General features: G+C 43.3%; 1 protein-coding gene across 3 annotated transcripts; it reads right to left on the reverse strand.

The window, feature by feature from the left end:
- Positions 1–1,271: 1,271 nt before the first annotated feature.
- Positions 1,272–19,796, reverse strand: LOC134295232 (cytoskeleton-associated protein 2-like). 3 transcript variants are annotated; one of them, XM_062967096.1, is made up of 9 exons: positions 19,659–19,796; positions 17,022–17,133; positions 14,114–14,180; positions 11,177–11,234; positions 9,047–9,675; positions 7,318–7,540; positions 5,172–5,327; positions 3,272–3,528; positions 1,272–2,236 (listed from the first exon to the last, which is right to left on the reverse strand). In XM_062967096.1, exons 1-9 carry the CDS (start codon positions 19,680–19,682, stop codon positions 1,951–1,953), a joined length of 1,812 nt encoding a protein of 603 aa, XP_062823166.1. In that variant the 5' UTR covers positions 19,683–19,796; the 3' UTR covers positions 1,272–1,950. The 3 variants fall into 3 exon arrangements, with proteins under 3 accessions (XP_062823166.1, XP_062823167.1, XP_062823168.1); XM_062967097.1 differs by having other exon boundaries at positions 7,318–7,536; positions 9,043–9,675; XM_062967098.1 differs by lacking the exons at positions 17,022–17,133; positions 19,659–19,796 and adding an exon at positions 14,294–17,015.
- Between the last annotated feature and the right edge of the window lie 684 nt (positions 19,797–20,480).

A 20,480-nucleotide genomic window follows, 5' to 3' on the forward strand; every position in this document is an offset into this window, starting at 1 on the left:
TTTCTTCCTCCGGCAGGATCTCCAAAGTGTTTCCCAAGAGGCCAACCACTGTGAAGAGCAAGAGAATTGAACCTCCCCTCCCAACAATTATCCTGTCAATAACATGCCTGAGATGATGGAGACGTGGGCTTCGCAGAGAGGGAGGAGGTGGTGGCGGAAAGGCAAGGGGCTGCAGGAAAACTCCCCTTCCCCAAATGTCTTCCTAGAGGCTGCCCCGAGGGCGAAGCTCCCCTCGCTCTGTTCCCGCACTCGGCCCTTCCTCCCCAAGGCCTGCCTCACATTGTATTTGCTTCCGAGGAAACCTGCCCTGCAAAGAAGCAAGAATAAAGATTTCTGCCATCCTCTCTCTTGCTGTTAAGAATTCGAGAAACCCCCCTGTCAACAAGAGCTTGCGGATGGGCCCTTAAATATTGGATCATGGCCAGTGTTTTCAGAGTGTTCTTTGATTGTAGGTGAACTATAAATCCCAGCAACTACATCTCCCAAATGACAAAATCAACCCCCCCCCCTCCCAACCCCACCAGTATTCAAATGTGGGCGTATCAAGTATTTGGTCCAGTGAATGAAAATACATCCTGCATATCAAATATTTACATTACGATTCACAACAGTAGCAAAACAATTATGAAGTAGCGACAAAAATAATTTTATGGCAGGGGGTCCCAGACTCGGCCTGGTGAGCGAGCAAGTGAAAATGGCAAAGGCAAAATGGCAAAAATGGCACCTGGGCATGCAAAATGGCAAAAATGGCACCTGGGCATGCCTCCTCTTGGCTTTGGTCTGGGCCCGCTCGCCTTCGGGGCCTGTGGCCAGGCCCACACCTATAGCAGGCATCCTCAGAGGTTGTGAGGTCTGTTGGAAGCTAGGGAAGTGGGATTTATATATCTGTGGAAAGTCCAGGGTGGGAGAAAGAGCTCTTGTCTGTTTGAGGCTAGTGTGAATGTTGCAATTGGCCAGCTTGATTAGCATTTAATGGCCTTGCAGATCCCAAATCTGGCTGCTTCCTCCCTGGAGGCATCCTTGGTTGGGTGGTGTTAGCTGGCCCTGATTGCTTCCTGTCTGGAATTCCCCTGTTTTCAGAGTGTTGTTCTTTATTTAGGCTTTTCCTTAATCCCTCCTTATTATCCAACATTTCCGCTTATCCAACACTCATTTTTCAGTGATTGGTTTTGGGGGGCGGGCGCCAAAATTCGGTTCGCCTACACTTGAAAATTACTTTGGGCCGGCCCTGGTTGGATAATACGGTGTATCTGATGAGCGGAACTCTACTGTAATAATAATAATATTTTATTTGTACCTTGCCACCATCTCCCAGAGGGATTCAGGGCGGCTCACAGAGCACTCAAGATACAACATGCAAAATACACAAAGTGCAGAAACAAAATGTAGCAGTAAACGGCCAACGTAACACCACAATTTCATAATACCCCCTGATTTGATCAGCCCAATTTCATGTGAGGTTTGTACTAGTGATAGTTTCCACCATGTGGCCCTGGTTGTTGCAAAGTTTCTCTCTGAAGTAGCCGGGATAAGACAACTTCCTGTATTAAACCCAGGCTGAAACTTGCCTTGTATAGATTTGCAGTGTTTTTTCCTTGTTTGTATGCATTTAGCATTGAACTCATCCTGTTCTTAAGTGGGCCTCATCAGTTTAGGAATCTGCTGTGCACTTTTCCTCCTTGTAATAAAGGCTGATTGATTGGGTTGCTGATGTGGGCGATACGTCGGGAGACAATGCTTCTGGAACATGGCCAGACAGCACGGAAAACTCACAGCAACCCAGGGATTCTGGCCATGAAAGTTTTTGACAACACACCGATTGATGGATTGAAGAATAAAGACGGACATGTTTCCAAAAGGGCTTCAGAGAACAATGCTGTGGGTCCAGTCTTGTTTACAAAGAAAGAGAAAGAAGGAGGCTGGGAGGAAAGGAGGTGGTGTGAACACTCCTCAACGTGGCAATGATGCTTTCGTCGTGGCCGGGGTGGCATTGTGCCCACAGGTGGCCCGTCCAGTCACAAAGTCGGCCACTCTCACCGCTCTGGGCAGAGCTGTGTTGCTGCGGAAGAGGAATTGGCTCCCGTGGTCTGCGGCCACGATTTCCTCCAGGGAGGAGACGACAGGGTCGTGGTCCCTCAGCATCTGTGGGTAGGAAGCGGTGGCGCCTTCAATGCGCAGGGACCGTCGCACGGGGGTCAGGAGTCTCACCTCTGGCCAAGGGCTTCGCTTGCTGGACCTGGAAGGCAGAGAGCGGAGAAGTCCATCCCTTCCTTTCTCTCTCACACACTCCTTTCTTCTTTCCTCTCTCTCTCTCTCCCTCCCTCCGGTTGTCAGAAATATTAAATATTAACTAGATATTTTTAATTACAAAAATGTGAGTCAAGCACTGAAAGGGTTAAAAAAGCTAGTGTCGTCCTGAGGAGTATGAGGTAGAACTCAAGTGTGTGAGAGAATGCCTCAGTGTGAGGTAGGCCTCAGCGTGAAGCTTCGGTGAAAAAAGCCCCAGGTTGAAGTTCCTCATGTGTGAAGCTCCTGTGTAAGTTTGGTGTGAGAGGAGGCTCTGTGAAAGCGAAACTGTTTTATTTGCATGAGAAAGAAGCCCAGCGTGGAAGCAAGGAAGTACAGTAGAGTCTCAAGTATTCAACATAACGGGTCGGCAGAACGCTGAATAAGCGAATATGTTGGATAATAAGGAGAGGTTAAGGAGAAGCCTATTAAACACCAAATTAGGTTATGATTTTACAGATTAAGCACCCAAACATCATGTTATACAACGAATTTGACAGAAAAAGTAGTTCAATATGCAGTAATGCTATGTAGTAATTACTGTATTTACAAATGTAGCACCAAAATATCATGATGTATTGAAAACATTGACTACAAAATTGCCTTGGATAATCCAGAACGTTGGATAAGTGAATGTTGGATAAGTGAGACTCTACTGTATAAAGAACTTTGTGTTGTGGAAATCTTGTTTTTGTAATTACTGCAACTATATAATTTTGCTATAACAAAAAGTCTCCAAAGCACGAGATAACATTGGTCTGTGTTTTTGTTCTTTCTATCACTTTTGGCTACTGGTGCTGGGTGATGCTGCAGTTAATAAGTTACTCTGCTGTACGTTTATGGGAAGGGTCTTTTGTTAATAGGCCTACTCAGCCAACATAGGTGGCCAGTCAGGAAGGCAGCCAAGGGCACTGAGTGGGGAGATGGCTTCTCATTGGGGAAAGAGGGGAGCAAAGGGCAAGGTCTGTGTGTATGGGGGTCTCACCTGGGCAGGGAAAGGATCTGGAGCTTGATGGCCGAGCAGGGCTTAGCCCACGGTGGGCTTTGCTGAGGAGTCTGGGGAGGGTCCACATCTTCCTCTGGAACAGGGCTGGCTGCAGGGGTCGAAGGGAAACACACTCCAGAAGGGCTCACAGGCTCCGGGTCTCTCGTGCAAAGGGATCCCATGGCACGCTCACCCCTGGACGGTGCCTTGACATTCTTCAAAATACCCGTGACAGCATCTCGCAGCTCCTGCAGCGGCTGCAACAAGAGGAAGAATGAGAAACTACTCCTTCGTAGCTACAGGTTGGGCAGGTGTGGATGCGGGTGCAGCTGCGGCTGGGTTCATCCTCACCATTTTGCTACATTACAATTGATTGGCTTTGCAGCGTTTACAAAAAAACTCTAAAATAAAGAACAACACTCAGAAAACAGGGGAATTCCAGACAGGAAACAATTCCCTCAGGCAGAAAGCAGCCAGGCATTGAAGCTGCAATGCTATTCAATGCTAATCAAGGGGGCCAGTTGCAACATTCATATTTGTATCCAATAGACAAGAATTCTTTCTCCCACCCTGGATATATAAACCCCACTTGCCTAGTTTCCAACAGACCTCACAACCTCTGAGGATGCCTGCCATTGATGTGGGTGAAACGTCAGGAGAGAATGCTTCTGGAACATGGCCAGACAGCCCAGAAAACCCACATCAACCTAGAGAGCTACTGTATATACTTGAGTATAAGCCTAGTTTTTCAGCCCTTTTTTAGGACTGAAAAAAACCTTCCTCGGCTTATGCTCGGGTGAGGGTCCTGGTGGGCTTATATTCAGGTCAGCTTATACTCAAGTATATATGGTATATTAATTATTTTTCTCTATTATTATTGGTATTGTTACATTTATTATTTCACTCTATTATTATTAAAAGGATACATAAGCACATTTACATTATCTTAAATTACAGTTTGATGTAAAGATCCAAAAACATTTAAATTACTGAGGCCTCAATTAATGTAATTTTATTGGTATCTCGGCTTATACTGGAGTCAATGTTTTCCCAGTTTTTTTGTTGTAAAATTAGGTGCCTTGGCTTATACTCGAGTATAAAAGGTAAAGGTTTTCCCTGACGTTAAGTCCAGTCGTGACCGATTCTTGGGGTTGGTGCTCATCTCCATTTCTAAGCCGAAGAGCCGGCGTTGTCCGTAGACACCTCCAAGGTCATGTGGCTGGCATGACTGCATGGAGCGCCAGTGTTACCTTCCCACCGGAGCGGTACCTATTGATCTACTCACACTCTGGGGGTTGGTGCTCATCTCCATTTCTACGCCAAAGAGCCGGCGTTGTCCGTAGACACCTCCAAGGTCATGTGGCCATTGGCATGACTGCATGGAACACCGTTACCTTCCCGCCAGAGCGGTACCTATTGATCTACTCATACTCTGGGGGTTGGTGCTCATCTCCATTTCTAAACCGAAGAGCCGGCATTGTCCATAGACAACTCCAAGGTCATGTGGCCATAGGCATGACTGCATGGAGCGCCGTTACCTTCCCGACGGAGCAGTACCTATTTATCTACTCACATTTGCATGTTTTCGAATTGCTAGGTTGGCAGGAGCTGGGGCTAACAGCGGGCGCTCATTCCGCTCCCAGGATTTGAACCTGCAACCTTTCGGTCGGCAAGTCCAGCAGCTCAGTGCTTTAACACACTGTGCCACCATATATATGGTATATATTTCTTAGACAGAAATGTACAGTAGTTCTTTTCAATAAAGCTTAAGCTTGACTCTGCTCCGTGAGTTGCTGAAGCTCGTTTGCTCTGCTGCTTTGCTATTGCTCTGTCAAACTGGTATATGTTGCTGCTGCTGCTGCTCTCTGACTGCTTTTTGAGCCCCGAGGCCTCCACTCACCGTGGCCCCAGCGGAGAGGGCGGCTTCGTAGAGCCCTGCCACGTCCAAGGAGCCCCTCTGCGCCTCTAGCGTGGCTTTGCAGACCCAGAACTGGGCAAACCTCTCCACTTGCGGGATGCGGGTCAGCGCTGCGAGGATCTGCTCTTCAGGAAGGCCCTGAAGACGGAGAGAAGGAGGACGGAAGGAATCAGGGAATGGGCACAAGGAGATAAGGGGTCTTGAATAGGTGCCCACAGGGTTCCCCCAGGTGCCAGAAATGGAAAAAATGGGAACTGCCTTCACTTCTGTTTATGTATTGTCTGTCCTTGCTAACTGTATAACAGCAGTAAATGTTTGCCATTTATTTATATATTATTTATTAGTGACATTTATATCCCGCCCTTCTCACCCCGAAGGGGACTCAGGGCGGCTCACAAGTCATATGTACATACAGTATATTATATTATTCGTATAGCACAATATAAGCAATATATATTACTACTAGCTTTGCCCGGCCACGCGTTGCTGTGGCATTGTCTGGTGGTGTTGGTGAGAAATTGTTGAGGTAGTGGTAGTATTGAATGTCTGTTGTATGGTAGTCTTTATGTTTAGTATGCACACTGAAGTGGATTATATGGCAGTGTGGAGTCAAGATAATCCAGTTCAAAGCAGATAATATAAGATTCTAAATGGGTTATATAGCTGTGTGGAAGGGCCTTGAGTCTACACTGCCATATAATCCAGTTAAAATCTGATAATCTGTGGAAGAGGCCTAAGTGAGGACTAACTGTGCCTGTCCCCTGGGCTGAGTAGGTTGCTAGGAGACCAAGTGGGCGGAGCTTAGCCTTCTAACTGGCAGCAATTGGATAAAAACTATTATTCCTCTCCCTGTAATTAGGACTTTATTTTTCTTTTCTTTTTGTTGTATCAACTTAGAGCCGTGAATGATGGGTTGTGTTGTCAAATTTCGAGGTTGGGTGGCCTGTAGTTTTGTTGTTTTGTCCGCTGCCCTGATGCCATCACTCTTTTATATATATAGATTGATTTATTTTATTTATTTACAGTATTTATATTCCGCCCTTCTCACCCCGAAGGGGACTCACGGAGGATCACATTACACATATAAGGCAAACATTCAATGCCTTAACATAGAACAAAGACAGAGACAAACACGGGGCTCCGAGTTGGCCTCGAACTCATGGCCTCTTGGTCAGAGTGATTTGTTGCAGCTGGTTGCTCAACAGCCTGCATCACAGCCCGGCTATATACTATATTGTACTATACCACTATATTGTAATATTATTCGTAATATTGCATGTAATATAAATATACCATTATAATACTGTATAAATATTATTTTGTATTACATTATAATATTACAATAGAGTCTCACTTATCCAACACTCGCTTATCCAACGTTCTGGATTATCCAATGCATTTTTGTAGTCAATGTCTTCAATACATCGTGATATTTTGGTGCCAAATTTGTAAATACAGTATTTCCTACATAACATTGCTGTGTATTGAACTACATTTTCTGTCAAATTTGTTGTATAACATGATGTTTTGGGGCTTAATTTGTAAAATCATAACCTAATTTAATGTTTAATAGGCTTTTCCTTAATCTCTCCTTATTATCCAACATATTCGCTTATCCAACGTTCTGCCGGCCCGTAGTATAGCATATATGTGTTCTGTAATCCTCCCCGAATCCCCTCGGGGAGATAGAGTGGAATGTAAAGAGTGGAATGGCCATCTGTCGGGGGTGCTTTGAATGCGATTTCCTGCTTCTTGGCAGGGGGTTGGACTGGATGGCCCATGAGGTCTCTTCTAACTCTACTATTCTATGATTCTAAGTGCATATATTATAAAGTATATGACGGCTTCGTATGGGTTGAGGTAGGTGTACAATATCTAGACGAGGATATATATATAGAGGTGTACTAGTCTTCCTCTCCGTAAGCTAAACTGCATAAATGGTTTTTTTAAAAGCTTTTTAAAGGAGAGGAAAAAGGGGACGTTTTTAGTTTGAGCTTAGGATGGTGGTGGGACCGAGAGCACGGCCTCCTCTGCAGACCGCAGTGCTTGTGCTGGTTTGTATGTGGAGATGCCATTTTTTAAATAGTCTGGGCCTGAACCGGGGAAGCCCCCCACTCCGGTCACCTACCTCTTCGGCCAGCTTCCGGCACTCTGCCAAGGTGTGTGTGATCTCGTTGGCCAGGTGCTGCTCCTCCTTCTCCGCTTCCTCTTTCTCCTCCTCCTCCTCCAAGGAGCCCCAGAAGGCGAGGTTCAGGCTGGACTTTGCCTTCGGAGGCTTCGGGGCAGCGGGGCGCATGGGGGGCCTCTTGTAGGTCCTTCCTCGGGACGCCACCCAGTCCTCCAGCAGCTTCCTAAGGAGGCAGAAGAAGGTGTACCGTCACTACGAGAAGGACCCCTGCCTTGCTCCTGAGGAGACAAGGGCTCACGGGAGGCCCCGATCCCACCCCAGGGAAGCCTCACGGGTGAATATAAGCCTCTTGGGTTCCCATTTCAAGCTCTACCTGGTTGCACCTTCCCATCTCGCTCCCTCAGTACACTGATTGCACTATGTAACAAACTTTGAATTTTTTTCTGCTCCAGGTTTGAAAGTGATATTTCCTGTTTAATTTATTTATTATTTATTTACAGTATTTATATTCCGCCCTTCTTTCTCACCCCGAAGGGGACTCAGGGCGGATTACAATGAACACATATATGGCAAACATTCAATGCCAACAGACAAACAACATACATTAGACAGACTCAGAGGCATTTTTAACATTTTTCCAGCTTCACGATTCCGGCCACAGGGGGAGCTGTTGCTTCACCATCCACTAGTGGCTGTACTTCCTCATTCCTTTCCTCGTGTTTTGCTGGCAGTTTTATGATGTTGTAAATTAGTTAAATTAGCCTCCTGCATAAAGTGTACCTAAATTTCCCTAATTGACAGATGCAACTGTCTTTCGGGGCTGCATAGGTCAACAGCAAGCTGGGCTATTTAATGGTCAGGGGCTTAACCTGACCCGGGATTCGAACTCATGACCTCTCGGTTAGTAGTGATTTATTGCAGCTGGTTACTAGCCAGCTGTGCCACAGCCCAGCAGTTCTACTCTAGAAACGTCACTTTTGTGTTGAATGGGTCAAGTCACCATGGTTTTTGTGGCTGCTGCAAACTAGGTTGCATTGGTTGAGGCGCAAAGATGAGATATTGTATTGTTGAATAATAATTAATAATAGTAATAGTAGTAGTAGTAGTAATAATAGTGCATCATCCGAAAATACATCACACAGTCCTAAACGCTTGGGAAGCGTTCGACTTGTGATTTTGTGATACAAAATCCAGCATATCTATCTTGTTTGCTGTGTCATACTATGTCATTGTGTCAATAATAATAATAATAATAATAATAATAATAATAATAATGGTATAATAATAATAATAATAATGATCACACAGTCCTAAACGCTTGGGAAGCGTTCGACTTGTGATTTTGTGATACAAAATCCAGCATATCTATCTTGTTTGCTGTGTCATACTATGTCATTTTGTCAATAATAATAATAATAATAATTTATTCATATACCGCCCTATCTCAAGGGACTTAGAGTGGTTTCCAGCACACCAGGAAATATACCGTCAATTTAAAACATGTTTTTAGGCTTGACAAAACAAAACAAAAATTGTGTTACATCAGGTATGGGCATACTTGGGCCCTCCTGGTGTTTTGGACTTCAACTCCCACAATTCCTAACAGCCTACCGGCTGTTAGGAATTGTGGGAGTTGAAGTCCAAAACACCCGAAGGGCCTAAGTTTGCCCATGTGTGTGTGACACAGTGTTATTGTTGCTAAATTGCAAAGGCAACTTGCCGCACTTGCCTCCGGTCGGGAGCAGAAGGGGTCTTGAGCTCTTGGCCTGGGCCCACATCCGGGTGCTTGGGTTTGGGGGGCTCTCTCCTGCCATTTCGGAGCCCCCCAGAGGCAGGAGCTGTGTGGACGGCAGAGGTCCGGGGTCTAGGCTTTGCATTGGGGGTCCTCGGCTGTTGCCTGAAGTTGCCTTGCTTCCTCTCGGCTCCGCTTTTGGGTGCAGCCGAATGGCTCCTTGGATGGGCGGAGGGCTTCTTGCCTGGCGGGGGAGTTTGGTGCTTCTTTTTAGGATTTGCTGAGTTCAGGGAGAATGTCCCCTTACTCCCCAAATGTACAGATTGCTTGGATGCATGGCTTCCAAACGCCGGTCTGGAAACAGCCCTCTTTTGAGTCGGTCGGACTGCGGTCACTCCAACAACGGCATTCTCTTTCCCATCCTCTGCCTTCTGTTTTCCTTTGTTGTGGTCATTCCTGAGTGGCTTCTCAGGGTGGGTTTGGGAGGGGGGCTCCCGGGGAAAGCGGGACCCAGCCGCTGGGGGCTCCTTTGTCGCAGGGCGGTGGGGCGCTCCGGGCACCGCTTTCTTGACGGGGGCCGCCTTGGGTTTGCTTGGGGCGGCTTCCCTGTGCTTCGTCCTGGCCACCTGGAAAGAAAGAACAGCCTTCAAAGAGTGTTGTCGAAGGCTTTCATGGCCGGGATCACAGGGCTGCTGTGAGTTTTCCAGGCTGCCTGGCCATGTTCCAGAAGCATTACCTCCAAACATTTCACCTGCATTTATGGCAGACATCCTCAGAGGTTGTGAGACAAGAGACAGTCAGTGCCAGCGAACACCTCCCAACAAAGTATTCACACAGGCAGGAAGCAGGCAGGCTTTGAAGCTGCAAGGCTATTCAATGCTAATCAAGCTGGCTAATTGAAATATTTACTATTTATTTTATTTACTACCCTGTTTCCCCGAAAATAAGACATCCCCGAAAAATAAGACCTAGTAGAAATTTTGCTGAATTGCTAAATATAAGGCCTCCCCCGAAAGTAAGACCTAGCAATGTTTTTGTTTGGAAGCATGCCCAGCGCCTGCCAAACAGAACACCAGAGCATTTAGGATTGATAAATGTACATACCAGTTGTACATGGAAATAATGGTAGTCACAAGAAATTCTTGATAGGATTCACAGTTTGTCTGGTTATGCTGGTTTGTGATGACAACTACTGTACAGTATATAATAAATGTTCATTTTTTTGTTCAACAATAAATGTGAATTCTTCTTCATGGAAAAATAAGACATCCCCTAAAAATAAGACCTAGCACATCTTTGGGAGCAAAAATTAATATAAGACACTGTCTTATTTTCAGGGAAACACGGTACATTTATATTCTGACTTGCTCCCAAGAGACAAGAATTCTTTCTTTCTCCCACCCTGACGTTTCACCCACATCGATGGCAGGCATCCTCAGAGGTTGTGAGGTATCTATGCCTGCCATAGATGTGGGTTTCCTCCTTTCTGGTTCCTCCTTTCTGTTGAAGTTGTCCACATGCTACAGACTACACAGAGAAGCCACTGAAAACCACAAACATGTGGATAATTTCAACAGAAAGGAGGAGACCATGAAAATGAACACAATCTGGCTGCCGGTATTAAAAAAAACTCCAAAATCAGAACAGTAAATATTAAGGAGCAGCACTCTGAAAACAGAAGAATTCCAAACAGGAATCAATCAGGGGCAGCTAACGACTCTGAACAAAGGATTCCCCCAGGCCAGGAGGTGAAGCTGGGAAGGCCATTTAATGCGAATTTGAGGTGATTAATTACAACATTCACACTGGCCTCCAACAGACAAGAGTTCTCTCCCCCCCCCCCCCCCCAGAGATATATAAACCTTCCTTGCTTAGTTTCTCCATATACCTCACAACCTCTGAGGATGCCTGCCATAGATGTGGGTGAAACGTCAGGAGAGAATGCTTCTGGAACATGACCAGACAGCCCGGAAAACATACAACAACCCAGCCTTCAGAGAAACCATGCGGCTCAGGAGCCTGAACACAACCTCGTCTCCCTCCCTCCAGACTCTGGTGTCCCCAAAATAAGGGAAGAACCCCGCCCCCCAAAAAAACCCACAATAGCATTCCTTGGGGTCCACTTACCGAGTCCGGTCTGGAGGGAGCCAAGGCCTGCCCATTGGTCCTGTCCTTCAAGTAGGGCCTATTTGGGGGAAGAAAGGATTCTGAGATCCAGGTACCCCATTAAAAATAGCAACCTTTTTCAAGCCTCTACTAGTTATTTGTTATGTACAGTAGAGTCTCACTTATCCAACACTCTGGATTATCCGACACAGTCTGCCACCCGCCTGGATCCACAGCTGTTTCTCTTGGCAGCAAGGACTGAACTCTTTATGGATTTAATTTCCAACAAAGTTGTTACTGTAAATTCATTTTATGCAATTCTACTTTTATTTGTAGTCAGTTTGTTAGTAGCCAAAGTTTTTGGAGTCAATTCATAAATACAGTAATTACTACATAACTTTACTGTGTATTGAACTGCTTTTACTATCAATGTGTTGTAAAACATGATGTTTTGGTGCTTAATTTGTAAAATCATGTAATTTGACATTTAATAAGCTTTTCCTTAATCTCTCCTTATTATACAAGATATTCGCTTATCCAAGGTTCTGCTGTATTACAGACTCTACTGTAATAATATTATAATGTAATACCATATAATAACATTAATACAGTATTATAATTGTGTATTATATATTACATGTTTTTAATATTACTAATAATATTGCAGTATAATGATATAGTATTATGATACCACAATATATTTAATACACTCCTAGTATATTATACTATTAGCGTCATATAAGATACTGTACTACTGTATATCATATCATAATACAGTAGAGTCTCACTTATCCAACACTCGCTTATCCAACGTTCTGGATTATCCAGAGCATTTTTGTAGTCAGTTTTCAATACATTGTGATATTTTGGTGCTAAATTCATAAATACAGTAATTACTACATAACTTTACTGTGTATTGAACTGCTTTTTCTGTCAAATTTGTTGTATAATATGATGTTTTGGTGCTTAATTTGTAAAATCATAACCTAATTTGATGTTTAATAGGCTTTTCCTTAATTCCTCCTTATTATCCAAGATATTTGCTTATCCAAGGTTCTGCCGGCCCGTTTAGCTTGGATAAGTGAGACTCTACTGTAGTAAAATATAGTAATATAGAATGTTTATAATGTGCTATGCTAATAATATAATATATTGTATGTACATATAACTTGTAAGCTGCCTTGAGTCCCCTTCAGGGTGAGCAGGGCGGGATATAAATGTTGCTAATAAATAAAAAAGAAAAAAGAAATTATTGATATCATATGTCTATACAATGTATTATATTATTAGCATTGCACCATATTATTATTATTATTATTATTATTATTATTATTATTATTATTATTAACATTTATATCCTGCTCTTCTCACCCTGAAGGGGACTCAGGGCGGCTTATAAGTTATATGTACATAAAATATATTATTAGTGTAGCACAATATAAGCACTATATAAACATTACATATTATTATATTGTACTATATGACTATATTGCAATATTATTAGTAATAGTAATGTAATATAAATATACAATTATAATAGTGTATTACATTGTATTACATCATATTATCTATATTATATGTATATCCAATATATTATAATATTAGTATAGTATAATACGAGTATTATATATTATTATATTAGTAGTTTTACATGTAATCTATAATATGTTATTATATTGTGCTATATTATGATACCACAATGTATTTAATACACTCCTAGTATATTGCACTATTAGCATTATATAAGAGACTGTACTATATCGTATCATAATATATCTATATATATAAAATGATAAAGTTGTTTGCGCAGTGACTATAACAACAAAACTAAACATCCCAGAAATACAAAATTTGGCAACACAATGCAAAAGGCTTGCCTCCAGGTTACAACAACACAACCACACCACAAAACCACAATCCGGACCCACAAAACTCACAACAACGCATCATGCGATAACAACACAACTAAACGCCCCAGAAATACAAAACTTGGCAACACAATGCAAATGCCTTGCCTCCCAGTTGTAACAACACAACCACACCACAAAACCACACAGGACCCACAAAACTCACAACAACGCATTGTGACTATAACAACACAACTAAACGCCCCAGAAATACGAAACTTGGCAACACAACACAAAAGCCTTCCCTCCAGGTTGTAACAACACAACCACACCACAAAACCACAATCCGGACCCATAAAACTCACAACAACGCATCGTGACTATAACAACACAACTAAACACCCCAGAAATACGAAACTTGGCACACAACTAAACACCCCAGAAATATAAAACTTGACAACACAACACAAAAGCCTTGCCTCCCGGTTGTAACAACACAACTACACCACAAAACCACAATCTGGACCCACAAAACTCACAACAACGCATCGTGACTATAACAAATACAAAATTTGACAACACAACTCATCCACCTCCCCAATCACTACATTCACACTTGGCCTCCAAAAAAACAATTACAATAATAACAATGACAACAACAACAATAAGAATCTACACCATCACAGGCAAGAAGCAGTCAGGCACTGAGGCTGAGAAGCCAATCAGTGCTACACTGGGCCTCCAAAAACGAATACAGTAGCATCTAACTTATCCAGCCTTCATGACCACTACAGCAACAACAATAATAAACACCTACACAGGCAAAAAAAAAGACTATTGTACCACAATAAGATGTAACCGCACTCAGCAGAATCAGACATCACGATTAACAACAAACCAAAGACAACAGGGGTCTCAAGCAATTATCAATCAACACAAAAATTGAAGAAGGTAACAGACATCAAATACTACTACTAATGTGAGTATAAAGAAGGGTGGAGGTCACAGCATAAATACAACGTAATGTAAACTGACCAACACCACCAGACTCAGCCACAGCAACGCGTGGCCGGGCACAGCTAGTTATATTATATATTAATATATTCCTCACCTGCCACCCGCCGGCCTGGGCCTCCCTTTCTGGGCCAGGAACTCGTCCAGCTGCCGCCTCCGCTCCGCTGGGGAAGGAAGAGATCCAGGCAGGTCAGGACTCTGACGCCCATCCTCCCCAGGAAACCAATGGGAGCCATACAGGCGCTCTGCACATGCTCTGGGGCGCCCTCGCACTTACCTGCGGCGGCATTCTCCTCAGCAGAGCGGCTTGGCTTGGGCCTTTCCCTTTCTGTCTGTCTCCCTCCGAAGCGGAGGCTCCGAGACCAAGCAGACATGGCGGCAGCCGTTGCTCCTTGGCCCCGCCCCGCCAAGATTCAAATGGCCCAATCAGACACGAGGGGCGTGGTCACAGAGGGTGAAGGGAACGCCCCTCAGCAGCATCAGAGGAGAAAGGAGGCGGGGACTCATAGCTCCCTCCCAATCAGAGACGAGGGGCGGGCCATAGAGGGGGAAGGGAGCACTTGTCAGCGGCATCAGACAGAGAAGGGGCGGAGCCTCACAGCAACGTCCCAATAAGAGTCGAGGGGCGGGGCCACTCCAAGTGGAAAGGGGGCAGAGCATCTCAGGCAAGTCCCAATCAGAGGGTGAGGGGCGTGGCTACACAGGGGGAAGGGAACGCCCCTCAGCAGCATCAGATAAGAAAAGAGGCGGAGACTCATATTGACATCCCAATCAGAGGCTGGGGGCGTGGCTACACAGGGGGAAGGGAACGCCCCTCAGCAGCATCAGATAAGAAAAGAGGCGGAGACTCATATTGACATCCCAATCAGAGGCTGGGGGCGTGGCTACACAGGGGGAAGGGAACGCCCCTCAGCAGCATCAGATAAGAAAAGAGGCGGAGACTCATATTGACATCCCAATCAGAGGGTGAGGGGCGTGGCTACACAGGGGGAAGGGAACGCCCCTCAGCAGCATCAGATAAGAAAAGAGGCGGAGACTCATATTGACATCCCAATCAGAGGCTGGGGGCGTGGCTACACAGGGGGAAGGGAACGCCCCTCAGCAGCATCAGATAAGAAAAGAGGCGGAGACTCATATTGACATCCCAATCAGAGGCTGGGGGCGTGGCTACACAGGGGGAAGGGAACGCCCCTCAGCAGCATCAGATAAGAAAAGAGGCGGAGACTCATATTGACATCCCAATCAGAGGCTGGGGGCGTGGCTACACAGGGGGAAGGGAACGCCCCTCAGCAGCATCAGATAAGAAAAGAGGCGGAGACTCATATTGACATCCCAATCAGAGGGTGAGGGGCGTGGCTACACAGGGGGAAGGGAACGCCCCTCAGCAGCATCAGATAAGAAAAGAGGCGGAGACTCATATTGACATCCCAATCAGAGGCTGGGGGCGTGGCTACACAGGGGGAAGGGAACGCCCCTCAGCAGCATCAGATAAGAAAAGAGGCGGAGACTCATATTGACATCCCAATCAGAGGGTGAGGGGCGTGGCTACACAGGGGGAAGGGAACGCCCCTCAGCAGCATCAGATAAGAAAAGAGGCGGAGACTCATATTGACATCCCAATCAGAGGCTGGGGGCGTGGCTACACAGGGGGAAGGGAACGCCCCTCAGCAGCATCAGATAAGAAAAGAGGCGGAGACTCATATTGACATCCCAATCAGAGGCTGGGGGCGTGGCTACACAGGGGGAAGGGAACGCCCCTCAGCAGCATCAGATAAGAAAAGAGGCGGAGACTCATATTGACATCCCAATCAGAGGCTGGGGGCGTGGCTACACAGGGGGAAGGGAACGCCCCTCAGCAGCATCAGATAAGAAAAGAGGCGGAGACTCATATTGACATCCCAATCAGAGGGTGAGGGGCGTGGCTACACAGGGGGAAGGGAACGCCCCTCAGCAGCATCAGATAAGAAAAGAGGCGGAGACTCATATTGACATCCCAATCAGAGGCTGGGGGCGTGGCTACACAGGGGGAAGGGAACGCCCCTCAGCAGCATCAGATAAGAAAAGAGGCGGAGACTCATATTGACATCCCAATCAGAGGCTGGGGGCGTGTCAATACTGGGATGTAATATGTGCCGACAGAATTGGAACACTGCCTTTGCTTTTTTTTTAAAAGGTCATATACACTGTATAATACTTTAATAATCATACAAGCGTAGTGAAATAGAACATTTATCTGGGCAGGCAGCCTGGTTCACTGGAGGGAGCCCAGCTTGAGTACAGTATGGTGATTGGACCATATTTCTACACTAGAATAAGCATGGTGGGAAACCAAAAGGTCTGCAAACCAAAGACCTGACATATGCTAGTACCATTCATGCCATATGTGGCCATTCTCACTGTTTCTTCTGCAGTGGATTTAAAAAAAAAAAAACATCAGTAGACCAGGAAGAAACTTGCTTACTAGGACCACAGCAAAGTTGTCTGTAGAGTTATTGCCACAAAGAATGGCTTTTCATTGGGGAATGTTTCCCACAGCAGGACTCTTTTGACTCACATTACTATTAGTTTTAAGTCTTCCTGAATATAATGTTTGAATTAATATGACAAACCAGAATACATAGATGTGTTAAAATAAGTAAGTAATGAAAAATGAACAGTGTTGTGTTATGAAGAGTCATTGCTGTCAATCTAATTGAACACTGTAAACACATACATTGTAACAATTACAGATGCTGATCATGAAAATGCAATGATTGAGAATCTGCTTCTTACACTAGGTGGTCTTCCATATATTGTTGGACAGTAGCTTTCAGGAGGCCTTGTCAGTATAACCAAGGTGAGGAATCCTGGGAGTTGCAGTCCAAAAACATCTGGAGAGCTAAATGAGATCTACATGTTTTATGTCATCAGTTGAATATGCTCAGTTCTGATCAAAGCATCTATAAAATATTTCTGTTAATATTTTTCTCTATGGTAGTAACAATAAATAAAACTCTAGAAATTACCTTTCCAGATCTCAGAACTGATGTGTGGTGCCATTGGTGCAAGCATAACACAGAGTGTTGCGAGGGCATCCTCATATTCTGCACTATGGAGAATAACTCTTTGAGACGCTTGCTACAAAGGAAGAAAATAGAATAAAGGATTATTAAATATAACTGGGTTAGGACTCTTGGAGATTAGGATTCAGAAACTCATTGGTTGACCTTGGGCAAGACTCACTCTATCAGCCTATCAAAGTGACAATGGCCAATCTTCCCCGAATAAATGTTGCCAAGAATACCCTAGGATAGAGTCACCATAAGCTGGAGTTGACGTCAAAGCATATAACCATACAACAAGATGGTCATTTCTATCAGAAAAACATGGGGCTAAAAAGTTCAAAACTCGCACTGCTTATAGAGGATGTAGTGCAGGGGACTTTTCTTAAACACTTGGCAAAACCTTGAGACTCGAGCCAGTTATTGGGATTCTGAACAGAATCCCAAGAATGTGCATGATGATAATTTTATTAGATTAGGGCCTGAAAAGCATACTGCAAACTCAAATTTACTGTTGCAATACTAATTGAAGTCATAAGTCTTTTGAAAAATGAAAGAGATAAGCTAGACAAGATGGATAACCCTGGCCAAGGCTTGTGTTTTGCTTGGTTACTCTGTCAGCATTTCACCTCTGTTCTAGATAAAGATTTTGAGTTAGCAAAAGATACAGGAATGGAGTCTGGAAGAGTTTCATAAGGTTTAAAACTGAGGGACTGATTAGACAGTGGTATAAGGTAATTAACTTTTATATCAGAACAAACATTTAGGTGTTGGGGGCTGATTCTATAGTACATTTAAATCCTGACCTTCCTCAAAGTGTATCTCAAAGTGGTATCCCACTATTCTATTTTAGTCCCTGTGATGTAACTGAAGCTAAAAAGGCGTAACCACCCAAGGTCAGGCAAAAAACATAATGATTTTGCATGATGATCAGAACCTGGCTCTCACCAGTCTAGCCTACTGCTATGACCACAGCATTATCCTAGCTCTCCCAGAACGGCATTACAGTCACAATATTCTTTTCTGTAACAGTAACATGATTTCACATCTCCACTTGATCAACTGTAGTGAATTCCTATAGGAGAAAAGTTTCACCTCTGGGGACTTTAAAACATCTGGATAGCTATGCTACAATGAAGTATTTGTACACCAAAGAGGATGCAGCCAACAAAGAACAAATGATCATTTAAAAATGGTGGGAACACCATCTCACAATGAATAGACCCAGTGGTGTTCAGCATTAAGAGGAAACAAAACAAAATAGTTTAGATGTATGTTGTCAAGTGTTAAATGCTGTGGAAAGAGGCAACTTCTAAATAACATAGAAGAGTAAAAGATTGATGAGGGTGCCACAAGTAACTCTACAAGGACTTACAAACTGCATATGCACGTGCATTAACACATAAACACAGAGTAAGCAATTTTCAGGCCAAGAAAAAGCTAATTTTAAAGTGTTAAAAATGGCTGGAAAGGACAGATTCTTTGGTCATTCAGAAATAAAACAAACAATATTCATTCAAATGACTGTGAAACTCCTGATGCTGCATTTTACACAATTGCTAAAAGCAGCTCATCTTTGGTCAGTCTCTAGTCCAACATCATTTACAGACCTACATGTTGCTGTTCTACAAACTTGGAAAATGCAATGTTCCCAAAATGTTAACTCAAAAGAAGGCATGGAGGTGGCAGACAATAAAAAGAAGACAGATAAGCATTTACTGCACTTATATCTCCCCGCATGAGAAGCAAAGTTTTATTTGCAGGTTAAGGGCTTTGCCAGAAATCAAACCAATGTGCTCTGCTCCCATTTAAAAAACATCTGAAAATGAGTCACTGGCAGCACTCATCATGAAACATCTATTATCAGTGATTCCCTCTGCAATTGTTGATAGGAAAAGTATTTTTTAAAGAGAAATAAGAAAAAGCTTCATTTTTAATGAAGTGAAACTCTTTCGGTTTGTTCTAATTTTAATTTGCATACTTCCTGGTTTCAGACAAGAGTAAAAATGGATATTCTGAAATGCTGGTGAACATTTGTTTCACCATGCTCCCAATATACACTTAGGTTTTATTCTATACTAAACAGTTTGCTAAGGATGTGAGCAGCAGTCCTGCAAGTTAAAAAGTTGCCATTACACTGTCCCCAAAGACACCTGTAGTTTCTATATATTCTTTCAACATGTATAAATCACAATAATAATACTGATAAAATTTCATTTAGTAACTGCCTTGAAGCACTACAATTAATGCTCAATTATATTCAACAGGCAAACAGACAAATTAAGTCCAAAATTAGGTCATTATCTGACTTTTTTTTAACATATTACATCCTAATCCTGTTTATGATGTTAACAGAGATTATTTATATTCAACATTCTATTGTATTAATATAGTAATTAAAACAAGATTAATTCCAATTGTGCAAAGATTGATATCGGATTCTCAAATCAATGGTAACTGCAACTGAGTACAATTATTTCACAAAAAAGCACATTCTAAATCTTGCAGAAGTCACAGCGCATTCCATGATAAATACACTTTCCTGCTGGCTTTCTTGTGCATGCATAGAGCTTTAAAATGTTTTACTGTAAGTATACTTACTGACAATGCATTACTGAGACTCATCAGTTGAGAAATTGCAGCATTAAACAAATAATCTTCCAAGAAGTATTCAGTCACCTAATCACACAAAAGCAACATTTTTCTTTGTTAAATCACAGAGTTATCTATCTTTGCTATAGCAATAAATAGTGTCAGCAAGCCCTAATCTCTTCTGCTTTTCTTGAAAAGATTTCTAGGTCTTGGTTTATTAAAACAGGCTAAGAAGGGAATAAAATAATAATAAACAGTTGAACAAGAGCATGAAACTATTTGATTTCAATAAATATTCAGAAGAAAGGGCCAAATGTGGCTCCAGAGACTAAAGGAAGTAGAAGCTCAACAAGATGTGGAGAACCTTGCTTGTGCTGGTCTCCAGGATTGCTGAATCTTAACAGCTTAATAGTTTTCTTTTCACTGACAATGACAGAGAATGAACCTGGGGTATTCTTCATGTATGTGTTCTAACATTATGGCTCCTTCCTTGATAGAGAAATGAAGGAATTCTTGCATTACATTCCTATGTAGGCTGAATGACTACAATTAACCCTGGCCAGTTTCCAAAGAAAGGCCCCTTTTCAGAGTTTATATTGTCTTGTAAGGTAGCCATGATTTATGTTAATCAAGCATCCTTAGCTTTGGAGCAAGATAAAAACCATCAACATCTAGGAGTGTCGTAGAAATCACACAATGTTTCTTTATAACTTCTTTTAGCTTTGAAGAAGAAATGGAAATGGCTTATGGTCATCAGAACAGAACAGAGTTATATCACTTGCAAAGCAACAAATTTCATGACAGGCAACTACTCTTAACTTCCTTGAACCT

This window comes from Anolis carolinensis, unplaced genomic scaffold (genome assembly GCF_035594765.1).
Source record: "Anolis carolinensis isolate JA03-04 unplaced genomic scaffold, rAnoCar3.1.pri scaffold_114, whole genome shotgun sequence".
NCBI lineage: Eukaryota > Metazoa > Chordata > Lepidosauria > Squamata > Dactyloidae > Anolis > Anolis carolinensis.

Bases quoted from the DNA above. Each gene is read 5' to 3' on its own strand.
- LOC134295232 (XM_062967096.1), bottom strand. From the start codon at position 19,682: ATGAGTCTCAGTAATGCATTGTCA. The intron at 14,181-17,021 runs GTAATTTCTAGA...TTCCTTCCCCAG, and splicing joins CAGTTCTGAGATCTGGAAAG to CGGAGCGGAGGCGGCAGCTG. The intron at 5,328-7,317 runs GTAGGTGACCGG...CTCCGTCTTCAG, and splicing joins GCCGGAAGCTGGCCGAAGAG to GGCCTTCCTGAAGAGCAGAT.